This window comes from Pogona vitticeps, chromosome 1, assembly GCF_051106095.1.
Source record: "Pogona vitticeps strain Pit_001003342236 chromosome 1, PviZW2.1, whole genome shotgun sequence".
In the NCBI taxonomy this organism is placed as follows: domain Eukaryota; kingdom Metazoa; phylum Chordata; class Lepidosauria; order Squamata; family Agamidae; genus Pogona; species Pogona vitticeps.
The window spans coordinates 323,707,427-323,734,464 of NC_135783.1; the positions used below are offsets into that span (position 1 = coordinate 323,707,427).

A 27,038-nucleotide genomic window follows, 5' to 3' on the forward strand; every position below is an offset into this window, starting at 1 on the left:
AATGGAATGAGTAGGAGCTTTGCTTGTCACAAAGGGGTTCATGACCGCAGTCAGAGACACATCTGTATTAATTTAAATAGCATTAGCGATAGACTATTTTATTGCCAGAGTTGATGGGTTGGATTCTTTGTATATTTTGTGATACAATATATAGCATTCAAATCATGTAGGTGTTTCTACACTGCATGGCTATAGCAGTTTGGTATCAATTTAACTGTCAGACTTTGTCTTATGGAATTTATAGTTTGCTGAGATGCTCATTCCAGAACAGACAGTAGCAACAGCCTTTAATTTGAGTCGAAAACTTCCTTAATGTTTCAAGGAGTTGATTGGGACAATCTTTTCAGTTTTATGAAATCGGATTTCAAAGGAACCATGTGCCCAAATCCTGAATACCTGTTACTCAAACAAAAGAAGATAATTTGTACTGTATACCCCTGGAGATGAAATAATCTCTGCCCATGACACTCAGGTGCCTTTATTAGTTAAGGAATGTCTTCCTAATCATGGCTCTCTCTAATGTCTGTTTGTGGCCTCAGAATTCTCTGCTCAAAAGTGATAGTGCTGTAGTGGAGAAAAGTAACGTAGACCTGGCAAGCAAAGACCCGTAGGTACCTCAATAAAAGAGGCTACCAAGAAGATCAACATTCTAAATTATGTGGGGAACCTCCCCAGACAGATGATTCCCACTGCAGATGTTTGTTCCCTCACGTGAGAGGCCAGGTGAAACGACAACAGTTGGAGTAGGTCTAAATATATGGCCCTGCAGCCCTTTGACATCTATGTTGCACCTTTCAGGAAGTAATGCCTGGGAAAAGATTCTTGAGCATTTAGAAAAGGAGTGTCCCTATGTTTGGTTTGCAGAGGGTAGATATGTACCCAAAAATTACATTGTTTGTGCATTTGCAAAACAGATTTTCACCCCAGTGCTTTAAAACTACACTCCCAAGTATGTGACTGTGAAAGTTGGTATATTTTTGGGGAGAAAATGAACAGAAACGGTCCACCTGCTTGTAGTTACCATGTTTTCAGCATAGACCTTAGGATCTTTTTAAGGAGAAAGGTGGGAAATAAATAAATAAATAAATAAATAAATAAATAAATAAATAAATAAATAAATAAATAAATAAATAAATAAATTTCTACCTGCCTTCCATATACATATTAAAAATGGAAGGAAAATCTTAGGAAAAAAAGAAGCAGTCATCCTAGCCCAGCTCTAACGTAGTTTGACATAGAGGGTTTCAAATCTGGACTTTTAAAGAATTTTTAGAGCTATGGATGTGGGTAGATCTGTCAGTTTCCCCCCCCTTCTCAGAATATGAAGAAATGTGATAATTTTGGCAGTTTCTTATAGAAAATTAACTGGTATCTTTTCCTATCCCTACTATCAGTGTCATATATTTACAGAGAAGATGTTAGAAAATGAATGAGTTAAAATACATGGTAAAGGTAAAGGTAAAGGTTCCCCTTGACAATTTTTGTCCAGTCGTGTTCGACTCTAGGGGGCGGTGCTCATCCCTGTTTCCAAGCCGTAGAGCCAGCGTTTTGTCCGAAGACAATCTTCCGTGGTCACATGGCCAGTGCGACTTAGACACGGAACACTGTTACCTTCCCATCGAGGTGGTCCCTATTGATCTACTTGCATTTGCATGCTTTCGAACCGCTAGGTTGGCAGGAGCTGGGACAAGCGACGGAGCTCACTCCGTTGTGTGGATTCGATCTTACAACTGCTGGTCTTCTGACCCTGCAGCACAGGCTTCTGCGGTTTAGCCCACAGCGCCACCACGTCCCTGCTTAAAATACATGACACTACCCCAAAGTGCAACATGGAACCTGCTATTTTCCTTTCCCCAACTCATAATTCAGGTACCTTACTGTATCTTGTGTAGCATTCCAAAGTCATTTTCAGGATTTTTCCTACTGTTATGCTGAGTGAGATTGCCACCTCAGATGCTAAATATGGAGGCAAAGAGTCAGAAGACAACCATATGGGCCTCAAATATCTGGCTCTGTGCCCCCAAATTATTGCTCTATTATCCTACTTGAAGACTGGATGTATATATACATACACACCGTACTTTCCCAAAATATATATATAGGCATGATATGTTGCATTTCATGGGCCTCAAATATCTGGCTCTGTGCCCCCAAATTATTACTCTCAAGTACGGCAGAGGCATCCAGTCTTCAAGTAGGATTCAGCTGCCAGTTTGATTACACCAGTAGCTATTTCTGTGGCACATGAAATGCAACATATCATGCCTATATATATATATATATATATATATATACCGTACTTTCCCAAAACTCAGATTTATGAAATGTACCTGTGAGAAAGTTATGTTACAGTTTGTATGTGTTCTTTTTAGGTTTAAAAATTCTAACCTGCCTTTCAGGGCCTGGTCCCACGAAGTGCCCTACCATATCACAAGTTTTAGGGTTCAAATGTTTGTACAAATTTGCATAGCTGTGCACATCTTCATGTCGTATTCCATCTTGCTAGGCACTTAAGTGCGACGACAGCCCAGTCATTTTAATTGACTATAATTGGTACTCTTAGGGACTCTGACATGAACAGAGTGACTCCTTAAAAGATGTGTGAGTGTTTTTCAGAAGCTGTCCTGAAAAGCTACAGCGAGTAAAATGAAGGCCAATTTAAAAAGTGAAGTGTAAATCCCCAAATTTATAATTTAAATGAAAGCCCAACTTGATTAGAATGCATCTTTCGTTTTCAAATAGGTTTCTTCCACTTTGCATACAGCACTTGCTAGTGTTCACAAATGACTCATTTCCACCTAAGTGTTATTAGAAGGAAAGTAGACCGAATGCTCAAATGTAGGCAGATCTTTACTAGGCAGAGAGCACTCCCCACACACCCCATAATTTTGAACTGAGGCACTTTTCCACTTTGGTCCATGAGCCTTCTTCCATGCACTCAACACAGGTCTGCTGCTCAGAATGGCAGCTTTTCATCAGGTTTTCTCTTTCCCTGTAGTGGCTTATGTAATAATAATTTAGTGCAGTTCAGTCAATTCCAATTTATGACAACTGTTTCCAGGATTTTCTGGGTCTACAGTATTCAGAAGGGGTCTACTGTTGCCATTTTTGGGGGGCTTTCTGAAACTGTGCAGCTTACCCAAAGCTACACAGACTGGCTCGTTTCCTGGAAGGCAGAGTGGAAAACTGAACTGATCTCTTGCTCTGAAGACAGGTACCCAACTCACTGAGTTATCCATCCATCTATATAGAAATCTATATAGTGTCCCACTACATTTCTCTTTGCTTTGGGCCACCACTGACTATCTAGGGAAATTTCTAATGTGATCATGTCAAGAGAAAATTCCTTACAGGAAGAGATGGGAGCCCTTGATACATGACTGTCATTTTGGGTGGTAGGCAGTTGTTGACCAAGTATCACAACTTATTTCTGCAGTGTTTCTCTGAATTGCACTAGTGAAAAATGTCCAGAAATTAGTAATATTTTCATGGTCTTGCTTTTGTAATTATATGAGCAGCAGTACCAGTAGGAGCCACTGATGCTACCATAGGCAATTTGTAACATCTTCTGATTTGCATTGTGTCATGTTGTGAATGAGTATAATGTGAAACATAATGACTAGCTAATAATTGAGAGAGAGAGAGATCATTGAAAGTTTTTCCATTCAATCTGGGCTGCTTGAATTACACATACAGGGGGAAGAAGCTATGTTAATTCATTATTACAGACAGCGCTAATTAATATGAAGAGATGGCTAGTATTCTTATGGTAAGCAGACAGTGTATAAACAGTGAGAACATTTTCAATTGATTGGAGTAGAACCTGAAAGAATTTTGGAAATAGACATGGTTAAAGATACCAAAATTACTATTATTTCATAAAGGGAGGAAGCAGGTATAAGGACAGTTATGGAGATTCATGGGAAGTGTTTAGAGGAAAGCAGAAATATGTATACGGGGAAATTGATGATAGATGCTAAAAAGGCATCACAGCCAAAGGGAGTGCAGTTGGCAGCTATGGACACATGAAAGATTCTTTTGGGGGATATTAAGTAAGGACCTCAACATTTAATAGCTCTGCTGGATCAGATCAGGAGCCCATCCAGTCTCATGTTCTGTTTCCTCCTTTGCAAAGTGCATAGGCATAGTATGAGTCCAACAGCCCTCTCATGCTGTGGTCAGTTACTTCTGAACCAGAGGATTTGACCTGCAGGCTTGGGTATTCTGGGAAATGTAGCCTAATCTGAATGTAGATGTTCTTCTTTAGTTTCAAGGCTAAGAACCACACAAAAAAAATCCTTAGCTGAAGATGTGGCCCAATAGGTCTAGACAACATGATATACAATCTGAACAGACACCCCAAAACACACTTTGCACCCAGGATTTTTCCCCCAAGGCACACACATAGAAGCTGATATGGAAATCAGCAGTCTCAAAAGTTCAGCTTTAGAAAAACAACAGCAAAACACAAGCTATGTTCTAAACCAAGAACAACTTGCTGAGATTTGAATGAGAAGCAGCGAGGTATTGAGGCAGTAGACAAAGAAAGAGGCTTTTGCTTAGCTAAGCAGACAGGGCATTAAACTGCTAACAAGTTAGACATTTAACCTCTCAAAGAGCCTTGAAAGGAAGAATTCAGCATCTCCTTACTATTGGAGTGCATTGTTCTTCTTCAGAATAAGCAACCAAACAACTACACTTATGTATGTCTTACTGATTGGCTCTCACACATGGATATATTTTTTATTAATGTAAGAGTGTTAGAGTTATTTTGTTCTGTTCTGTTCTGCAAGTAGTACAGTCTCCGTTATAACTCCAAATAGCCCTTGCAATAGTGAAGTTGTGGAAGCTTTATAAAACCAGCTAGCTGTTTTTATCGCCGTGGCTGCTTGTCTTTATTTAGAAACTGACACCTGAAGCACACTTTATCAAAATGTGTACAGTTAAGCCTATCTCTTGTGTTTTATCCTCCCCTTAAAGGAATAAGTACTTATCTGTTTGTGATTCTTTTGTTAATCCCATGTATATTCACTAGGACACCAGAAACAGTATGAATATTCATTTCAACAACACTTGGGAGGTGTTGATTTTATTATACAAGTCCATAGTAATCCACATAGTAAACTCTCTTCTCTGAGGCAAATGATGTTCTCAAAATTCTGTGTTCACTTCTGAAATTGCCGGCTGGTGGATGATGTAGGATAGGATTTCCAGGACCATCTCTTTATTGAAAATGCTTTCCACTTTCAATAAATGTGTGTAAGGGTTGTTCAGCCTAGATCTGCTTTAAAGATAGGGAACCCTAGGAAGAGGGACCCTGTAGGAACAGAGACCTTAAATTTGTACTCCCACAGCGAGTACCTTGATAGCAGACTCAGCAAGCACACAGATCTCATGATCACAGGCCGGTGTACTTTATCCACTGAAGTTGTGGGGATTCTGTTTAAATTAGAAAAATCACTTCTGATTTTGCATCTTCAGCATATACCATTTTATGCAATTAAGTTCTTTTGTCTTCCTTATGATGCTGCCTATCCTTGTTTATGATGATGTGTAGGTGGCTACTCTACACTGACAGTTTTCTCAGACTACCATTCTCCTTTCCTGCCATTGGTGGACTCGGCAGTCAAGTGCCACCTATCACAATATACCATTCTCAACAAGGAAGAGTGGAAGTGTTTTAATGTACACTGAAGAAAGGCAAAATGAATTTCAATAGGAAAGAAGCCTAAGTGGATTGTTTGCCACTAGGTGTAAAAGCTTTTAGAGACAATACATTATGTGCCTCATACTGTTATGCAGTAAAATCTAGAAATGTTTGTATATCTCTCTGGAGTGTCTACTATGTTATTAATTTGTCTTATTCACATTTTTAATCCAGGGTGACACTTGGACCTAATTTGCTCTAACAGTATCTTATATTTTGCCATAAAATCTGCAGTTTTAACATTAACACAACTGGATCAACTAACTCTTTGCTTTCTCTGCTTTTCTTGTTTTGTAGCTGGTGCCACATATATTTTTGGTAAGAGTGGAGGCCTCATTCTGTACACTTGGCCAGCAAATGACAGACCTAGCACGAGAACAGACCGCCTGGCCGTTGGGTTCAGCACAACAGTAAAAGATGGTATCTTGGTTCGGATTGACAGTGCCCCTGGTCTCACTGACTTTCTGCAGCTTCACATAGTGAGTACAAAACTCCTCTTGTTCGTCTTTATTTCAGTTCACTTCCATTGCCTACAAACTATGAGATTTTTAAAAAGGACAATAAACTTCAAGTTGGTTACATGTCAAGACCACGTGATTGTATACAATACCTTGTCATGAAGAGAATTTGTGACTGGATGGAATGAAATAATGTCATTTCCAGAGTTTCTGTGATGTTTCACAATATGTCATAGTTTTCTATAGTCCTAGATTTCTGTAGGTGTGTCAGTGAGGCTATTCTGGTTTGGATTTTTTTAAAAAAGATATTAAACATCTTTTCACAGTTCAGTGCTTACTGCACAAGAATGTTACATATTTTTAGGGCACAAACAAATGGTATCTGTAGAGTTGATAGGTGTGTTTATTAGCATTGTTGCCCATACATAGATTGCATAAAGCAAGTAATTAGAAATATCTAAATGTAGCTGAATTTAATTAAAATGTCAAGTGCTTCTTCTCTTTTGACTTCCAGGTGACCTAAAATGGTATTGATACAAAATCCTGACTTTGTAATGTCTAGGTTGCCCCTACCAGTAGTAGAACTAGGTTGCTTGTTTTTATTATTTATTCGGTGAGAATGACTTATCCTACTCTAGGAAAATTAGGGTAGTTATGAAAAATAGGGTCTTATATGTAACAAAATATAATGTCATCTTGGATGAGAAATCTTGCTGGGTGCTACATAGTGAGGTGCATGTCTGAGCAGTGAGTTCACAGTATAGCATCTTAGTTGGGACAACCTCACTATTAATTTGCAACCTTATACATGTCTACTGAGATGTAAGCTCCACTGAACACAGTGGGATCTATTTCTAAGCAAGCATGTGTAAAATTAAAGCCCTGATAGATTTTATCATATAGAAAACCAGTAGAAGTTACTGTCTAAGGAGTGCTGGTCTGTCTAGCCTTAGTCTGCACTGTCACAGATGCCTCCAGAAGAAGGGAGTAGAAAACAACTTCTAAATACAGTGTGGGTATAAAACTCTGGAAGAGTTGCCATAAGTTGGAAATGATAGCATGCAATTATTAGTAGTATTATCATGATAAAGTGCTATTAGACTCTCCAGTTGTTCACAGTTGTACAATCAGCATGCAGTGTTGAGGTTCCCTATAAAACTGAAGACCACAAGTGAATCCTCACAAGTTTTCACTTCTTGTGCTATCTAAATATACAGTATATGCTTCTATTTTTAAGAAGTCCATAGAAGGTATCAGCCACTTCGCCGCCCCCCCCACCTCTGTTGAGATGAGTTCAACCTCATGTCAGACATATCTCTTGGTAACCTCTATACTGACATCTTACAGGCAGTTCATAGGAATCACAGGACATTTATTACCACATAATTTTCCTATCTGCATACCAAGTGAGGGGAATACAAAAAGGGCATCTTACTGATTTTTGTTGTGAATGTAATTTATGGAAAATCCATTTGAAATCATTTTTTAATTATGAGCCCTTTAGACACTCTGGAGATTAATGTGCCTAGGCATCTGTTTTGTATGACAAGAATCTATAACCTCTGAAACCTTTTCCCTCCTGATTTACCATGCAGATGTAAGTGAGCTGGCAGCTCAGGCAAAATGGATTGCACACCCTCCAGAAGGACTCGGATCATGAATTTTCAGACATTTATATTGAACCTATAAGTCTATATGTGTGTAGAAGGGTGACAGAGTTGTAGTAGAGTGCTTATTGTCCTGGAAAGGATTTTGTGATGTACAGTACCTGGAATGCACACCTATTAAGGATAATGAAGGAGATGGGCATTTCCCCTCATTATAAGTGTCCTGCATGGTTTGAAGTGGTCCAAAACTTTCCACGCCAAGCGTTCATCCTATCCCTCACCACAAGTGCTGCCCTGTGATTTACAACATGCAAAAATGCTCATGGAGAGTAAATAGAGAGTGATTGGGACAGCTGGGGCTTATGATGGATATTGTGCAGCTGATGTCTGCAGGGAGAGATAAATCACTTGCATGCCACTGAAGGTTTATTTTCTTGCCTTTTGTTGGGGCATTCATTGAACACACTATCCTATTCTCCGTAGAGTTATGGAGGCAGTGGGTTGGCCTGAATTCCACAGATAGCTTGGGAGGAAAAGTGAGACATGGTGATGGGCCATAACAACATTACGAATTTTCATTTCCCATATGTATCTAATCAAAGTTTCTAGAATGACTGGGGCAAAACTAGGCAAAGTGTGGCTTTCCAGATGTTGCTGGATTGGTTGTCCCAGGATTCATCATCAATGTCTTTACTGGCTTGGGCTAATGGGGGTTGAAGTCCCACATCATCTGGAGGGCTGCACTTGGCTCACTTGCTCAAGGGTGATCAGAGGCAAAGGAGGACTGGGCTCCTAGAGTTTACAGAGCAAATTTGAGACGGATGGTGAGAAAAAACATTGGTGGAAGTTTATTGTCCCAATAGGAGCTCCTTTTTGCCACCCCTAGCAACATCTGTGATACTGGGATCAGGTGAAGCCATGTCTGGAACTAAGTTTGGAAAGTTTCTTTTTTATTTTTATTTTGCCTGCTGGAAGCCCCCAGTGGACACAGCAAGGGAGGAAACATACTGGCTGGAGATTCCAGGAGACGTCATCTAAAAAATAATCTTTGTTCTGAAAGCAGAGGTAGAAATGTTACCAATAAAAATAAATGCCAGAGTTTGCTTCCAAGGAAATACTGTAAAGGTTTCTAGGAACTGTTGGCTAATCTTTCTTTCTTTAGGGAATTGCTCACGAAAAGCCAATAATCATTGGCTGCTGTTTGATCAATGGAAATTAGTTGTTTTCATATAGGGCAGACCAGCATCATCATTTTCTGAAAAAAGAACAACTTGTGGCACATTTAAAATGAAAATGTTTTACATGGCATAAGCTTTTGTAGACTGCAGCCCACTTTATCACATGCTGTGATGAAGTGATGAATTAAGTTCTACCTCCTAGTAGGAGCACTTGCTGTTTACTTCCTTTTATGGCCTATCTGTAAATAGAGTGAAAGATGCAAAGATGACATAATTCTCTTTGGCAAACTGATATATCTGCCCCTCCATTCCTGCAAGGCAAAGTAAGCTGCAAGGCATAGTGTGCCCACATGAAACAGAGGATGGACTTCCTCTTTTATTAATAACTCTCCAGAAATTGAAATTTCAATAGGTGTTGCTTAAAGGACAGGGTGGGCTTATTAAACTTCCTCTTCCACAACACTGTTAAATGTATGAGGTCCTTGTCCTTCATTTCATGTGACTATCCTGACAAAATCACCATTTGTCAACTCCTCAGGGGTAGTATTCAGCATCACTAACTTTGTCAGTTATGTTTGTGCTTTAAGACTGCAAGAGTTGACTAGGAACACTTGTTAGTGAATCTAAGCCAGACTGTGACTAAGAATGGAGATACACCACATTTTTTTTTAAAAAAATGCATCAGCCAGAATCTTATTGACAATTTACATATTCGTAAGTGAAACTGCATACGTTTTACCAGCAAACTGCTGCCAAATAATGAGGCACTGATTGTATTCCTGGTCACGTGATGACCCTGTGACTAGAAATGTGATTCATATCTTGTTAATTAGCAATCTGCCACTGGAACTTACGTAATTTCATTCAAGCACACATGTAGTCACCAATGTATCCCGAGTAGAGAAACTGTTAATATTCTGTAAGCATAGCAACAGGCTACATAATATCAAAATTAAGAACAGACTCAACATAAGGGAGTTCCTGGGATACCTACTTTTAATAAATGTGGCATTCAGGGAAAACTCCACACTGTTGATTATGAATACTGTGTGTTTGTTCCTTGAGTTGAAAAGCATTTCCTCATGGTGCAGTGGTTAAACTGCTGTATTGCAGCCAAAACTGTGCTCACGACCTGAGGTTCAATCCCAGGTAGCCGGCTCAAGGTTGACTCAGCCTTCTATCCTTCCGAGGTCGGTAAAATGAGTACCCAGCTCATTGGGGGAGGGGCAATGTGTAGCTTGCATAATTAACTTGTAAACCGCCCAGAAGGTGCTTGAAGTGCTGTGGGGTGGTATATAAGCAGCACGCTTTTATTCCAGCTCATTACTTAATAATGTTCAGAGAATCAATTTTATTTTGCCATCTTCAATTTATGGTAGTGTTTCCACCTTCTCCTCCTGCCTTGGGCTTGCCCATATGCCTTCAGAATCAACTTGATACTGAGAAAATTAGCAGTAGATGTTCCACCTTGCAAAGAAATAAGATTGGGAATGGGTTGTACCAAGCCTATGTGCCTACTTCCCCACTCATTTTATTCTGTATATCTGAAGCCGTTATGCTGCATCAAATTCTCTCTTCTTGACCCTTCAAACAATCCTCAATCCTATCTTTGTTGCTGTTGATACACCTGGTGTATAGCTCAGTGCAGCAGTGCAAGAAATAACTCTGTGATGCCCCGTAGCTAAAGATGATGAATTTCTGATCCCCAGCTGCATTCAACCAGCATGGAGGCTCAATGCATTGATATAGGGATTCATTAACCACCCACTCAGCTGACATCATCTGCTTAAGTCCTTGTGTTTTCAATTGCTGAATGCTGAAAGCTACTAAATGCTTCGTTGATGAATATATAGCAAAATACATTCCAAGGCTATATTGTGACCAAAGGCGAGAGTGATCAGCTGGACTGGCAGTTTGTGTGACAGTGATGCCTTCTTTTGACAATTCTTTGTAATTTAGAATAAGTGAAACAGAAATTGCTGGAGGGATGTGAAGTTTTCAGAATGGTAGCTTTGTTAATCTTTTGCAGGAAAAACAACAAAGAGTTTTGTAGCACTGTACAGATTAAACTGATTAAAAAGTTTTTGTTGAATGTAGCCTGTTTCTACAGACATAACAAGAACATTTAAATAACGCAAGATCCAGTAGCAGGGCTGTAATCCATGAAAATTGTGCCAAATAAAATAGGGTAGTGTTTAAGATGCCACAAGACTTTTTGTTTCAGTCAATAATATAATTTTGAACTTAATCACACTGTCAATTAACTTGAGACCTTATTGTTTCTGCACCTCTTGAGGCCCCAAAGAAGCAGCACACTTTGCCCCGAGAGTGTGTATATTTGCAAGACTATTGGGACATTGTAAAAAAGAGCACACACATATTTGAGCACATTTTAAAATTGGTGGGATTCAGAGAAATTCTGAAAATTGGTAGGATTTAGAGAAACTCCTGCACCACTGTTCTATTTATTTATTTATTTATTTATTTGATTTTTACCCCGCCCCTCTAGACCATGTCTGAGTTGTACACTTGGTGGATCTATCAAATATATATTCTATAGGTTTTGTTTTGCCCTGTGCTTTGCTAAATCATGTTGGCCCAAGACACCTTGCTAGCCAAGGCAAGACTGCAAATAGCACATTTATCCCTCCAAACTCAGTCAATATATTTTGGCCCATGAGGTAGAAAATCTCATTAAAACTTCTTTCCTCCCTCCCCCCCACTCTCGCTGGACACAGAGGTACAGAGAGAAAGCGAGAGAGAAAGAAAGAGAATTAAGTAACTAGCAATTTGTTGACTTCCTAGCATATTCACAAACTGCTGCCTCACTTTACCCAGTAGTAGGACTAGTCCTGTTTCTAAGCCATCATAAGCACTTACAATGAGAAAAAAATAATTTAGGAGAATACCAGGGAAACATTCCCAGTGTTCCAAGATAATTAGCAAGAGCAAGATCATATCTGAAGGAAGGAAGGGAGGAAGGAAATATAACTCCACACTTTACCTGTTCTATGTGGTGACTGCAGTTATTATTTGAATACGTGAGGAGATTGCACTCATTCTTTCTCATTGCATTAGCCAATTATTTAGCTGTAGAAGTCAAGCTATGGAGATGCTAAGCTTATACCTTTGCCTAGAAACTAATTATATGCAAACTCTTATTGTAAAATATTGTTCTGACAGCCCTACTGAACAATTCCATTGACTGCACTGGAGCTACATGGAAGTAGCTGGATTGCAGTCGGGCAGCATTTCCAGTCAAGCGTTTGCACACATTCCCTTCTCCTACCCTTCTCTTTCATCATACTTATAAAAATAGTTGCACACAAAGAGAAATAACATTGAATGTGCCTGTAATCAAAGATCCTAATTTCTGCTTTTTTACCACCACCTGCATTGCAGCATTAAAAAAAAAAATCAGCTTCCCAGCCTGGTTGCTAATGGATGGCAGCAGGGTGCAGCTGTAATTCAGTGACCACTTAAACACTGAAGCTGCTTCTTGGAGGAAATTAAAGCAGGGCAATTATTAGTTTAATTTACCTCTGGCTTGATGTCTGCTGTGCCTGTTGCATCAGAAGTTAACCTCTGCTTGATATGGTGTCAGACTATGTTGAAAGAGGTCCAGTTTCTGATTCACAAAGAAGTTCATATCTGTCTGCTTTAGGCAGAGGCATAGCAATAACTAGTAAAAAAATAATCAAAGGAAATAGCATAATATAGTCATATAATGCTTCCCATCAGGCCTTGAAAGTGGTGGGATCACTGTTCTACAGATCTTTTAGAACATGCAAAGAACCACCTTTTAAAATGTATCTGATTATTCTACATAAAATCTCTACTTGAGGTATATATATGAGTACTGTGTTTGTTAGAAAGGTAGAGAAAAGAAGTGAGATTTGAGAATACAGAGGGTGTATTATATTAGCCCAAAGTGGGCATGTACTATGATTTTTTTATGTGTATGATATGCTTCTGTTCACAGTGTTGCTGTTGTATCATTATGCAGGGTATGAATTACTTTTTTATAATATGTGGAGTATACACAACTTGCCTCAAGAGCCAAGGATAGGCAATGTGGCATCTTCCAGATGTTTTATGTCACATTTTCCATAACTTCTACCTATCGTCTGTGCCAGTGGTTCCTAATCTTGGATCCCAGATTATTTTCAGCTACAACTCCCAGAAGCCTTCACCGTTACCTGTGTGGTGCTAGCCAGGATTTCTGGGAGTTATAGTCCACTGGACTATACTGTTGGAAGCTAATAAGACTTGTAGGTGAGTCACATCACACATAAAAAGCAAACTTCTTTTTCCTCCAAGTTGACTCACTCTTGGATCTGGCTCTTTGTCTGGGGAGTTAGGGAAGAGGGTTGACGGATTGAAAAGAGGATGGGGCTCCTGCAGGTTTAACAATCATGCAGAAGAGGGACGTTTCAGCAAGATTCTGTTGCAAACACTACCTGTTGAACTTCTTCTTGGCATAACTGTCAAAAATGCAAGAAACCTATCCTCTGCTGTTCTCTACATTTTCAGGTTTTGAACCCCAAAGAGGGTGATGATGTTTCAAGAAGTCCTACAGAAGTGAATGAGACTCCCACTAAAGGAACTGTTGGTGGTTATGTGAAACCTTTTGTGCATCATATAAGGTGCATTATTCTGCGAATGAGGAGAACCTTGTTTGCTAACCAGCAGCTTAATCAAAGCTACCTATTTAAAGTGGTGAAAAGGCCTCTGCTAAGTCCTCTTCTTTAGTTGATATCTGACATTTTTGTGCAAATGAAATATTTTCTTAATTGACTTGAGATAAATGGAAATGATCCAAGGGGAGGCTGTTCTGCAGAGGTTTCACCAGACTTTAATGAAATTGATTTACATTCCTTCCCTATGTAGAATTGGGGCAACTATTTTGTTATACTGTAATTTTGTGCACGGATGAAAACAACAACAGGGACAGCAACAAATAACAATAAAAACTCAGCTGCAATGCAGTGTGGATGTGGACGACCTCCTATGAGATGCTTCAAGATGTCCTTGGAGATCTTTCAAAAGCAGGAGAACAGAAATGGGAGTTATTTAACTTGGGACATCTGTTGGGTGTATAGCCTAAGGTGGTAGTGTGTGCTCTAACAAGCATTCCCCAGTCCCTCTTTCTGGCAGTACATTAGAAAAGGAAACCTAATTGAAGTAAAAAGCTTCTTGCTGATTTGAAAGGCTTTGTGAAACATGGGACGTTGTTTTTCTGACTTCTGCCTTTAAAGGTTGAGAAGGTAAAGCAAAAGTTAACCCTGTTGGTTCTTTACTAGTGCTTGGAATGGAACTTTGGGGACAAACAAGACCGGCTGGAGAACAACTCACAGGAGAATCTGGCTGGTCTCTAATCTCTTTGCCAGCTTCACAGTCAAGGAGCTGTGTTTGAGTGATTTACCTACTCCTATTAGATAGTTCATAAGATAATTGACATAATCCAGGGTAGGGTGTAACAGCAGCTGATGATATTTCTCCTCTGAACGTAATGACAAGGTATATTGTTCACTTTACCTCTGCAGTTTGTAGGCCTGGTCATTAGCTTTTTGCTTCTTCTTCTTCTTTTTCTTTTTCTTGTTGTTGTTGTTGTTGTTGTTGTTTTGTTGTTAATACTGTCAATTACTGAAGGTATCCAGTGTGGTGTGGTGACAGAATAGGAGGCCTGGGTTCAAGTGTGTATTCAGCCGTGAAAACTCATTGGGCTTTGGAACTGGTAAAACATTAATTAACTATTTCACTTATTTCGAAAGCCCTGTTAGGGTTGCTATAGGTTTGCCTTGACAGCACATACCAAATTAGTTATTGAATCAAGGAAAACAGTCTCTTCAACAGAAACACAGTCTCTTCAATACAGCTATAGATGATATTGAAACTGGTAAAGAAATGAATCTCAATTGCCAGGGCCTTTTTTTAAAATGCAGGTCCGGTTTACATAGCTTTGACAAAAGAAGAGAGAATTACGTGAAGGCAGCCTTCTAGAAACGAGCCCTGATGTTACTGATCTTCCCACTAATTGAGTCCTTGTTAAGCTGATTGTGAGGGGCTATAGTTGAGTAGCTGCACTGCCTGTGCTTTGCATGCAGAAGGCCCTGGGTTCAATGCCTGGAATCTGCAGGCAGGGTTCAGAGAGTTACCTGCTTGAAACTCTGTATTGCCAATCAGAGTAGTCAATAATAAGGTAGATTCCCCAATGCTTTGATTTAAATTTAAGGCAGCTTTCAGTGTGACTAGTGATAAAGCACATTTTTCATGTAAAACACATCTATGGTGTGGCTCCTGGCATCTTCAATGGCATTATATCTATCATTGCAGTGGGACAGTTTCTGAGGCCCCCATTTTACACAGAACATACACACTATGTTAAAGACTCTCCATGGAAACAGACCCACAATGTGCACATTTTACATTTATAGCATGGGTTATTTTCTTATCTCTGCTAGTGTAACATAGTGGAACCAAAAACCATCTCAAGCCATTTTTTTTACAAATTATGGTGCACTGAACAGAACTCAGTTGGTTGCCATTAGCTTGGCTATCTGTGACTGTTTTCTTTGGAAAGACACCAGTATTCATTGATGTCAGGATATGCCATGCAGTGCCACAAGCTGATGTGTTCCTGTTGTTGTTGTTTTAAACCTGATTTTAATTCACACTTAATTCCACTTTTGTGTTTTCTGGCACACACTTATTCCTGGGCATTCAAACACTTTTTTTTTTTTTTTGGACCTGAGGCATTTTTGCACTGAAAATGCACTGAAATTCTCACTGGGTAGAAGACACCCCAGAAATAATATAAGTGGTTTTATATCCTACTGCAAAAGAATTTCAGGTCAGAAGGCTCAGAGAGATCTCTGCTTGAGGCCATGGAAAACCCTCTATGGCCTCAGGCAGAGTGCTCTGTGTAGATAGGAGTGGATCACAAAGCTACAATTACAAAACATATCATTTAAAAATACCCTTCACATATGCTCAACTGCAGCATAGTAGCTATAGGAAGATCAGAGACTGAATATAGAGAAATATCTCAAAGGACAGTACAAATGCAGTTTTGTCCCTCTCTTTGTTTATAAAAGTATGTTTATGTGTGTAATGCACTAAGGATCTGCTGTTTGGAAAGAAAAAAAGGAGCTGATCCTGTGGACAACAACAACAACAACAACAACAACAACAACAACAACAACAACAACAACAACAACAACAACAACAACAACAATAATAATAATAATAATAATAATAATAATAATAATAATAATAATAATAATAATAATAATAATAATAATAATAATAATAATAATAATAATAATAATAATTGTGCCATCAAGTAAATTCTGACTTACGGTGATGTTTTTCAGGGTTTTCCAGGTAGACAAAACTCAGAAGTGGTTTATCATTCCCTTCTGCTGGGGGTGTCCTGGGAGTGGGCAGCTTGCCCAAGGCCAGACAGGCTGACTGTACTCCTTGGAGGCACAGCAGGGAATCAAACCCTCCAACCTGGGGCTCTGCAGCCAGGTGTCTAAATCACTGAGCTAAAGAGGCACATTACAATTTATCAATTAGCTTTCCATTGCCTCTTTTACTGTACAGAAATCTAGGATCTCTTGCAATTCTGGTCCCTCCAGAACCAGAGTCTGCTAGACTAGATATTTTAAAAACATGGAAATGTTAGCTTGTGAACATATATAATGCTGATGAGTATGATGCCACTGAGTAGGTGTGAGAGATTTAAAATAGTGCATGTAAATGCTTTCTGTGAAAGCAGCTTTTGTTCAATACTTTGCATAACTTGGGTAGTAGACACTGTTCAAAACATTCCACTCCTCACCAGACTAAACTTTTCCTTTCTTCGTCGGGTGCTGTCTGATACATCCCATCACCTTTTGCAACGATGCATAATTCGCCTCCTGCATTTATATTGTTATCTTGAAGGTATTTATAATGTGTGATCATATCACCTTTGAGTATTCTCATCTTTTCTGCACTGTATAAATTTAGTTTCTTCAGTCTTGCTTTCCAAGTTTTATTCTGTCGCTGCTCCACTCAATCATTTTTAGCTGCTGTTATTTCTCCCCAGCCCTCCATATAGTTTTCACTCTGTAGGAATCTGAATTAAACATGGCAAATCCAGTGCGACAACCAACACATGCGGTTGGTTTCTGCTATCATCTGTGGAAGAAGTTCCATAATCACTTTTAGGAAAACACCCGCTGAATCTTTAGTGCAGGATTGTGACCAATCCGTGGAACTTGTCCTGTGCTTACAGCTCCCATTCAGAATCATAGGTGGGATGCTATTGTTGTGGGACCACTGGGTCAATTGTCGTTTAAGTTTGCAGTATTACTTTGAACCAGAAGCAAGAGCAAAATGATTTATTGGATTATAGGAAGTATATTAAAAGAACAGATGCTGTGAATGGTAGATGTAGGGGTAGATGAAATAACTCGATTTTCAGTCTCCGGGGTTTAGTCAGGAGTCCATTCTGTTTTCTTTTTGCGACTATGGGTTGGTTGGTTAGCTGTATTTTAAACATACATATCAGAATGTCATTGAAGTTTAATTTTTTAGGGAACATCTCAAAATAAGCTGTTTAAAATAAGCTGTTTAAAATGCATTTTATACTGTTCTAAAGGCATGGGGAGATGTAATGTGGATAGCTTTCCTCTTAAGAATTTGTCACGAGGCGTATTTAGGGTTTAGGAAAGCATTTATTCAATACTGGCCAGTATTGATAGCCAACAGCAAATGCGTGTATAGATAGTCTACAGAACCAAAGGTAGTATATAGCTATATAGGAAACACACAACGGGCCATAAAACGAGTAATTTAAATTGGTATTCCTTTGAACTTTCTTTCCCAGGAAGTTCCTTTGATATCACTTTCTCAGGATGTTTCTTTGAAATTGAAGCCTGATTGTCTATCTTTATATAATTTCTAAATAAACAGTATATGGTTATTTTTCAATGTTGCGATGAGGGGGACGTCCACATAAACAGAGGTAGACTGTTAGAACTGGTAGGCGGCCGACTGTGTCTGCAGTTTGGTCCAGGAGATGTTGCTCAGGTAAATTTATCTCAGAATTCTGCAAGTATCTCTGCTTTGATTAATTTTCTGCAATGAATAATTTTCTGAACAACTGGCAGACTCGGCTGATTCATCATAATCTCTTCCAAATCAGGATGAAATGCTTTTTAAAACAAATGACAAATAGATTTTTTTTAATCTCGCTCAGTACAGTACTGCCTGGACTGTATTTTCCCTGCCTTCCCTGAACCTTTCTTGACCTAAGAAAAAAAGAAACAAAATATCCCCCTCCAGTGGTCGAAGGCAGAATAGCAGCTTCCCATTAGTTTCTATGGGCGGAAAAGAGCAGATACGGATCAAATGGTTTTCAATGCATTCCTATGGGAAATGCAGATTTGACCTGAGAACTTTTTGACTTGAGAACCACCTTCCAATACGGATTAAGTTCTCAAGTCAAGACCCCACTGTATAGCGTTAATATAGGAGGGAAAACAAAGAATGCACAATTATTTCATGCTCTGATCGGCAGGTGGAATTTTTCTTTTTTTGAACTACAGAATCCTCAGCCAGCCTGTCTAGTGTGCTGGTATTAGTGATGCCGAAATATTCCTGAACTGTAATTTGCAAAGCCTCGTAAGAGAAAGTAGCTAAGGCATGGAGGCACATACTTTTAAAGTCACTTTCACTGGCTGGCTGTCCCAGATCAATGAACAATAAAATGCTTACTGTTAGAAACTTGGGTCTTAACAATGTTACAGATATTAGAAGCGTGCAGATTTGTTTTGGACTTAAACTCTCAGAATTTTGGACTACAGTTACTTATCCTGATTTTATGCAGCTATCCATGAGATCTGAATTTCCATTGTTTTCCACAAACATGTTCTATCCATTTGTTTCGGGGAGGGTTGTTCAGTAATGTTCACTCTCAATCTCCCTGTGTGTGTTTGTTTTTAATACATAATTAATGTGTTTAATATGAATTTAAATAATTTTTTAATGTAGATCTTTTTTTAAAAAAACTGCAATTAAATGTAGAACTAAATTTTCTTTATACATTTATTTGTGGTGTTTGTGGTGGGTTTTATACATGAAATTGAGTGGAATCCCATCTTGTCTTTTGTTTTAGGCAGCAAAATGTCCTTGGATGGGGAAAACTTCCTTAGTCCATGCCATTAAGAACCTTGAAAAATTGTTTTCTGACACAATGGGGTAGTGAGTGGAGACAAAACATTCATAAGTAGAAAAGGCTTCCCACTGCAAAGGTTTGTCCTGTTGACTCATGGAGAGCATTGATGACTGAGACAGAAATCGCTCATCATTGCTGACCCCTTTTGCTTGCACATGCATTAAACACAAGATTGCCACAATTAATCAGGATTATTTGTCAGGGGCCACATGCCTTTCTGCATCCATTCTGCCCCCCTTTGGTCAACAGTAATATTTGCAAGAAGAGGAAGAAGTGTGTGGTGTTTGTGGGTGTTTTCCATAAAAGATTGTATTTTGCTTGAACATCTAGGTAGTTTGAAAAACATGTTCTGTGCAAAAGGTCAAGGTATTCTGTACAAAATACAATCTATTTTATAGTGATTTTTTTATGTACACACACACCCCGCCCTCTTATATGAATTACTCACAAAAAAACTGGCAAAATGTGAAAAATGTATATGAGGAGATATGGGCCACAGAAAGTAATACGTTTTTGCAGTTTGATGCTGATTGCTTTCCTTCTGTCACTTCAACCCTTAGTTCCAGCACCAAAATGGTGTTGTTTAGAATGTTTTTTTTTCTTTGAGTGCTCATATTTCTTCAGCCTTCCCTGAGTGTTATTAAATGATAAGGTTCGGTGGTTGGAAGGCTGCTTTGTGGTATGTTGTTATCAAGAACTTGTAAACCATCGATATTTTGACATGCACAAATGGTAGGTTGGCTCACAGCACAGAGACATTGCAACAGGGAGAGAATGTGATTCTCTCTGGAGGATGTCACCATTTTCTGTAAAATGATAATGAATGGCCTCTTTCATCTCACCTCCACCCCACCTCACAGTACATGCTACTTTGTGTTGATGTCAGCCTGCTATATCTGGGCTGGGAGATAGGTGAAGATTTGTCCCTCTTAATGACAGCATTCACACCCGTGTGCACTCTGTCCTAGACAATATACATGTAGTTTTTGCTTTGTTGGGCAGCCGTCGTTAAACAGTAGCTTCTGTCATCAATCCTGAAGTGAGGTCTGTTCATGATCCTACCTAGACTGCTCTCAGCTGTCTGCCTCTTCTCTTATTCTCTTCACACTCATATCAAACAGGAGCAAGCTTTGCTTAACATTATTTCATTTTCACCTCCTTAATGGAAATACAGGCAACCAAGCAAAACCAGCATCAAGTGATAGAACACTGGCACCTCTGTAGAAGAATCAAATAATAATTGTGAAGTGTAATTATTTCTAGAATAATGCACTAGACCTTTAAAGAAGTAGCATGAGTGAGTATTGTTAACTTAGGAGAAACTGCGAATGGAGAAAAGAATGTCATGGTTGTCTTCAAGCATGCTCTGACAATTTCTATGAAGTTTAGCTCATTTGTTCTACTAGATCTAACTAATTTTCCTACTGCTGATCGTTGGTTGTATGTTTTCTGCTGCTGTTTTCTGTTAATGTTTTTAGAAATCATGTAGTGGTTTATATGTATCCTTTTATATACAGTATACAGTATATATAAGTCAGTGATTTCATAATTATGATGTCCAATGTTCTGTGTAATTTAAGCACAAAAGCAAGGTATAAATAGTAAAAGTGTCCTCATTGTTGATGTGATTAACTTTACAAAATAATACATTTCCAACAATAATACAATAAAATTGTAGCTTTAAGTTTATTAACAAGATTTTTTGACATTTAGCGCATGCTCCAGCCAAAGTTAAGCATTTTTATAGTTGCATCGTCTTCACTGGGAGTGAGTTGAATACTGAATTTTCTTACCAAAATTAACAAGGGCTTCAAAGCTCTTCCAATTTTTCCTTTTCCTTAAAGCAGAAGGAATTTTGACTTTTAAAAAAATCCACAAAAAATCAGATTTTTAACAGAAATTCTTGAATAGTTTCTTAAATAGTTTCTACTAGCTATAGCAATAATGTGTGAATGAGCTGAGTTTCCACAGTAACAATATGGCATCTTTCCTTCATTTCCTTGTTTGAGAAAGTACAACTCGCTTGGTTGACACCAACCTGAGTATACTGCATGAAGTCCTTTTTTCTTTTGATCACTTGCCAGTTCCTAAAAGTAACATGTAAAAACCTTTTAAATACCTTTTGAGCAGTGCTTGAACTCTCTCTTGCTCTTTCTAATGCTGAAATGACTGATCTCTTTTAGTAAATACAGACTTTCACCATATCCTTCAAAAGAGCTAATGACAACAAAAAAGGCTAGCAAGTTCTGAGGTCATGAATGTGTCCCTCCTGCTGATCTAGGTCAGAAAAAAATACCTGAGCAAGTCAATACAATCAGCGTTTTACCTGCTAAGCATCGTTCAGTGCCTTACAGCAAGTCATTCATTTTTAATGCTAATGTGTCTGTTTTAAAGAAGAAATAGCAGCATGGCTCAGATTAAATTTTTACACAGTATTTCATGACTAATGTAATGGGTTCTTGATTCCTGTCATAAGGAGATTTTGCAAGTCTAGCTCAGTGCTATCCTCACCACCTATCTTAGAGTGTGTGTGTGTGTGTGTGTGTGTGTGTGTAATGGATGACATGAAACATGTCATTTGGCCCACATTTTGTGTTGGAAATATTTCATTAGGATGACAAAAATAGCCATGGTTTGTTCTAGGGGTGAGCAAATTTTCCAGGATTAAGGGGAACACATAGGATTCCCACTACCAGGATTCTGCACCAACTGCATTGCTATCCCAGCTGCTGCATCTACAACTAAAATTGGGCAGCAGCAGCTGAATTTGATGTGGTGTAGAATGTGAAGGACAATGATGGGGATGTAGATTAAGTGCGCATGCAAACATTAATGAATGTAACATAAATGATATACGTTGCACAAAAGGACAATAACTGCTGCTTGATTGCATACTTTTTTGCTGCATGGAATATATGTAAAATACAAATTGCTGTAGCAATTCATCATAAATAACGTATCTTATGTTTCTATTCTAGTACCTCACCAATATTTTCTATGGCTCTTAAAATATATGTGTAATTTGCAAATAATTTCTTTGCATCCTCTGATAATATGTCATCTTCATTAACAGGGCTATATGGTTAAACCAGTCATTTGCAAAAGGAGGTTCTGTTTTATTTTTCCAGTTTGTTGCCATAGCAATCTGAGCAGCAACAAACAGACCTGGAATCAATTTGACATCTCATTTATCACTATGTTTTTCCATGTAACCGAACAAAGTTAATTTAGGATCTAGTGGCATGTTACTTCTTTAATATATCATTAATAAATTCGATTGCAGTTTGCCAGAAGTAATGTATTTTCAAACAAAATTAAAAAACAGGTGTGACGTTTACCCATGTGGCCCCTGCTTCTCTTTCCCTCACAAAAGGCTCACGTCCCGTTTTCCTCTCACTGCCCCCAGTGGATTACTTCAATCCACAATATAAATAATGTTTGTCAGGACACTTGTCTTGTGAACAGAAACAGAACTTATTTATTGAAGTGAAGCAGACTGAATAATAACAGAAGTTTCTCAGATACATATTATACATAAGCAATTTATCAGCAGTTCTCTCAGTACATACTTCTTTTTTCTTGGAAAGCTCTATCTCTCTGATTAACCCTATCTATTTCAGTATTTGTTCTCTCTCTCTGATTAACCAGCCCTATCTCTATTTATCTCTAACTCTATCTGCCTCTCATCCCAATCTCTATCTGACTCCTCCTTCTCTCGCCAAGCCTCATGTAACTGCTGACTCCGCCTCTCCAGTCCTCTCATAGGTTCATGCAAATCAGCTCATGGATATGAATAGCATGAGTGATTTATTGGTATGTGTTTTAATGTAGCCGAACAAAGTTAATTTAGGATCTAGTGGCATGTTACTTCTTTAATATATCATTAATAAATTCAATTGTAGTTTACCAGAAATAATGTATTTTCAAACAGAATTAAAACACAGGTTAATATATCTTCATGTTTTGAATTTCAGAACTTACCTTATAATTTTAAAAAATGATGGCTAATTTATGAGGTGTGAATTACCACTGAAGAAATATTTTACAAACATTCTCAGATGCATAGAAATCAATTTTGAATTGCCATTTTTCCAAATTGACTTGCATTCTATTAAACCTATATTAAATTGTAAGCCCTTTTCTTATATACCATAAGAGAGTGATATGCAAATCGAATAACAAGCAATAAATCTGATCTAAAACTTCCCCAAATATATTATTTTCAGTCACTACTGATTGAAACATTGTCTTTGAACACAGTCCCCTGTATTTTCTTAGTAAAGCCCTTGTTACAGTCCTCATTTGAAAAAATGGGAATAGGTGGGGCTTATTTCCCCCCCCCAGCCTATTTCTAATTTCCTCATTTAAAATTGGTCTTGTTGCTTAAGATCTAATGCATAAATGTTCAAAGGTTAGAAGCATCAGAGGAATTTATCTGTGAAGATTATCAGTCATCTAGGTGAGGTCATCTGGAAGTCAAGTCATGGCATCTGGACTTCTTTCTTATTAGGTTGAAATGTTTCACTACTCATCCAAGTAGCTTCTTCAGTCTGAAGAGAGTTGGTAGGAGACCCCTGATATGACCTCCATGTTGGTATTCATACCAGGTGGAAGTGAAACCAACATGGAGGATATATCAGGGGTCTCCTACCAACTCTCCTCAGACTACTTGGGTAAGTAGACTACTTGGAAGCTACTTGGATCAGTAGCAAAACATTTCAGCCTAATAAGAAAGAAGTCCAGTTGCCATGACTCAACTTCCAGATCCAGACATCAGAGGAATTTCGTTACTTCTCAAAGAGAAAAGACAATTGGTTCTGTACTCAGAGAATTTGACAAGTTACAGAGTCCTTAATGAGGGTGGAAAAAATAACTCTTCTTGTCTTTAGTATAAGAAAATGCAAAATAATGCTCTTAGGGGCAAAAAATCCAAACTTTAGTTATCAACTGATGGGTTCTGAGCTGTCTGTGACGGATCAGGAAAGAGATCTTTGTATGCTGGTGGACTGCTCAATGCGGTTGCAGTGAAGAAGGCCAATGCCATGCTGGGTATCATTAAGAAGGGGACTGAAAATAAAACAGCCAACATTATAATGCCATTGTACAAAATGATGATAAGGCCGCACCTGTATTGCATAGAGTTCTGATCGCCACACCTCAAAAAAGACATCGTGGAACTGGAAAAGGTGCAGAAGAGAGCAACTAAACTGACGACTAGGCTGGGGCACCTCCCTTATGAGGAAAGGCTACAGCATTTGGGGCTCTTTAGTCGAGAGAAAAGGCGCCTGAAGGGAGACATGACTGAGATGTACAAAATTATGCAGGGGATGGATAAATTGGACAGAATCATGCACTTTTCCCTCTCACACAACACTAGAACAAGGGGACATCCACTCTGATTGAGTGTTGGGAGAGTGAGAACAGACAAAAGAAAATATTTCTTGACCCAGCATGTTGTTAGTCTGTGGAACTCCTTGCCACATGATGTGGTGATGGCATCTTGCCTAGATGCCTTTAAAAGGGATTGGACAGATTCCTGGAGAAAAAGTCCATCACAGGTTACAAGCTATGATGGGGATGCATAATCTCCAGGCTTGGAAGGAAGGTACCGCAAAATGCCAGAAGCAGGGGAGGGGTATCAGGAGACAGGTATCTAGTTGTCTCCTGTGCTTCCAGAGGCATCTGGTGGGGCCGCTGTGAGATACAGGAAGTTGGACTAGATTGGGCCCTTGGCCTGATCCAGCAGGGCTCTCCTTATGTTCTTATGTCTTGTTTTCAACCAGAGCTGGGAAATCTTGTGTGGCTTTATTGTCAAAGTGTTTCATTGAGTGAAAACAGCCGAAAGTGAGGAGAGAAAGAATTGACCAAGTATTCTTTGCAGCTCTCTTGATTCAGCACAGATCTCCCCTGTGTCTCAATTCAGGTGCAAAGTCCAATTTTAAAACTGGCATTTGAAGTAACAGTAGGATTTCCTAATGCAAAGGGTAAAGTAGCACAGATTAGCCCAATATGTTCTGCAAAATGAGAGAAGGTGCAACCGGAATGTACAGTAATTCTTCAGGGACAAAAGTGTGCATGGCTCCATCAAAGCTATTCAGGCCCCTGGGACTGTGGGAGAGAGGAATGTGATCCATAGGGAAGCCGTGTCTATGTAGATCTATGTGCTTTGCAAAGTGATTCATCGGGAAAATCGAAGTAATTAAGTTAAAAGAGACCTTTATAGATGAAAATGGTTTATATTGTACAAGAATAATTAAGATACAGAACAAATGAGTTAATGAGTTAAGAAGGGAGAGTAGAAGCAGCAGGAAAGATTAATACTGAAAGCTAAGTTCAGAACATTAACATTAGGGAGAGGCATTTTTCTTTTAAAAAGTGTTTGAAAATAATTGACATTGAAATTCTGCTGTGCAACTCTGCTGGTCGTAATTGGTGATGATGTCATCACCTGTTGGTGTTAATGTATATTGTAATGTAATCCAGTATTTTGAAACCCCTTTTTCAGATCCCAACATTCCCTAGGGATTCCTTTTTCCCTGGGGAAGCCTTTGGGAGCCTTAGAATGGGAAGGGGTGGGAATGCTAGTGATGATGTTCCTATATCAAAGACTCATTCCTCCCTGTCCCAAGGTCCCTGAAGACTTCCCCAGGACAGAAGGGATCCTTAGTACTCTTTTTGATTGGTGGTCATTTTTCACCTTTTTTTTCCTGTGGAGGACATTGCCAGCACTGTACAGTTTAATGCCCTTTCTAGTGAATCCTGCACAGGAAAATGCCATTCTATCCAGAAATTGCAACAATCTTGTGCTGTTTGATTTTTTTCCTGCCTTTTTCAGGTGAATGGTAGATGCTGGTCTTCACAGGAATTATAAACATTCTGAACAGCTTGACCAAAGAATTTCACACAGCAAGATTTATGACATTGCTGCTTGGAGGTGGGGGGGAGAGATCTTGTGCAGAGAAATCTCATTATGAAGGGATAAAATAGATCCCCCCCCACCCCAGTTTCTCTCTGCGATTGAGATGCTAAGAGATTCATGTCCCTAATATAATTGAAGATAGATAGTCTCAGATTCTCTGGAGGACATTTTTCACTCCCCCAATTCCATGCCACTTCTGTACTGGTCACTGTTTCTCAAATCTGTTTGGGGTGGTGTAACACAAGGAGCAGGGGATACACTTTAAAGAGGCATTGTGCCCACTTGAATATTGCAGAGGTGTACGTCTTTTGCAGGGAGGGGATGCAGTGATGGGAGAGGGCTTTGGAGGCTCCAGCAGCCCCCAAATGAAATATGAGCCAAAAACCTAATCTATATCTTTCTATATTCAAATTTCCAAGGGGTTAACTATCTGTTCCAGTAAAAGAACATATGTTCTGAATATTATATGTTCTCCTACTGTAGGTAGCCTGCCTTCCTATATCAGTCCCTGGGGCCAAAAGTTGGGAAGGTGCTTTCAGGCTCTTGTAGTAGGTTTCCCAAAGACACCTTACTGGTCACTGTGTTAACAGAACACTGGACTACATTAGCCTTTGGTGCGATTCACATAGGTTTTTAAACTGTATATATAATCTTTTGGGTTAATGATTAGAATAAATGCAGTTCTTCTTGCTCATCTGAAAAAGGATAAAAGGGAGAACTTGTAAAGCCATAGGAAGTGATAATTTTATCCTCCAGCAATTTGGCTAATCCCTTGGTATTCTTAGGCTTCCTTTCTCTTCTCTTTCCGAGGTCACTTCCTCTTCTTTCTTGATTTCGCAATTTAGCTGCTAGACAAGCAGCAGGTCTCCATGTGTGACATCCAACTCTAGGGGCTTCTATAACAAAGTTTAGACATATTTTCCTCCTGCACTATGGACACA

At 38.9% G+C, this 27,038-nt stretch overlaps 1 protein-coding gene across 9 annotated transcripts in view; it reads left to right on the plus strand.

Moving 5' to 3' along the window:
* Positions 1-27,038, plus strand: part of NRXN3 (neurexin 3) — a 1,709,419-nt gene that overhangs the window by 1,343,521 nt on the left and 338,860 nt on the right. For all 9 annotated transcript variants that reach the window (XM_078393277.1, XM_078393271.1, XM_078393299.1 and 6 more), the window contains one exon: positions 6,005-6,186. In XM_078393277.1, coding sequence (XP_078249403.1) covers positions 6,005-6,186 — 182 coding nt within the window. The remainder of the gene's footprint in view (positions 1-6,004; positions 6,187-27,038) is intronic.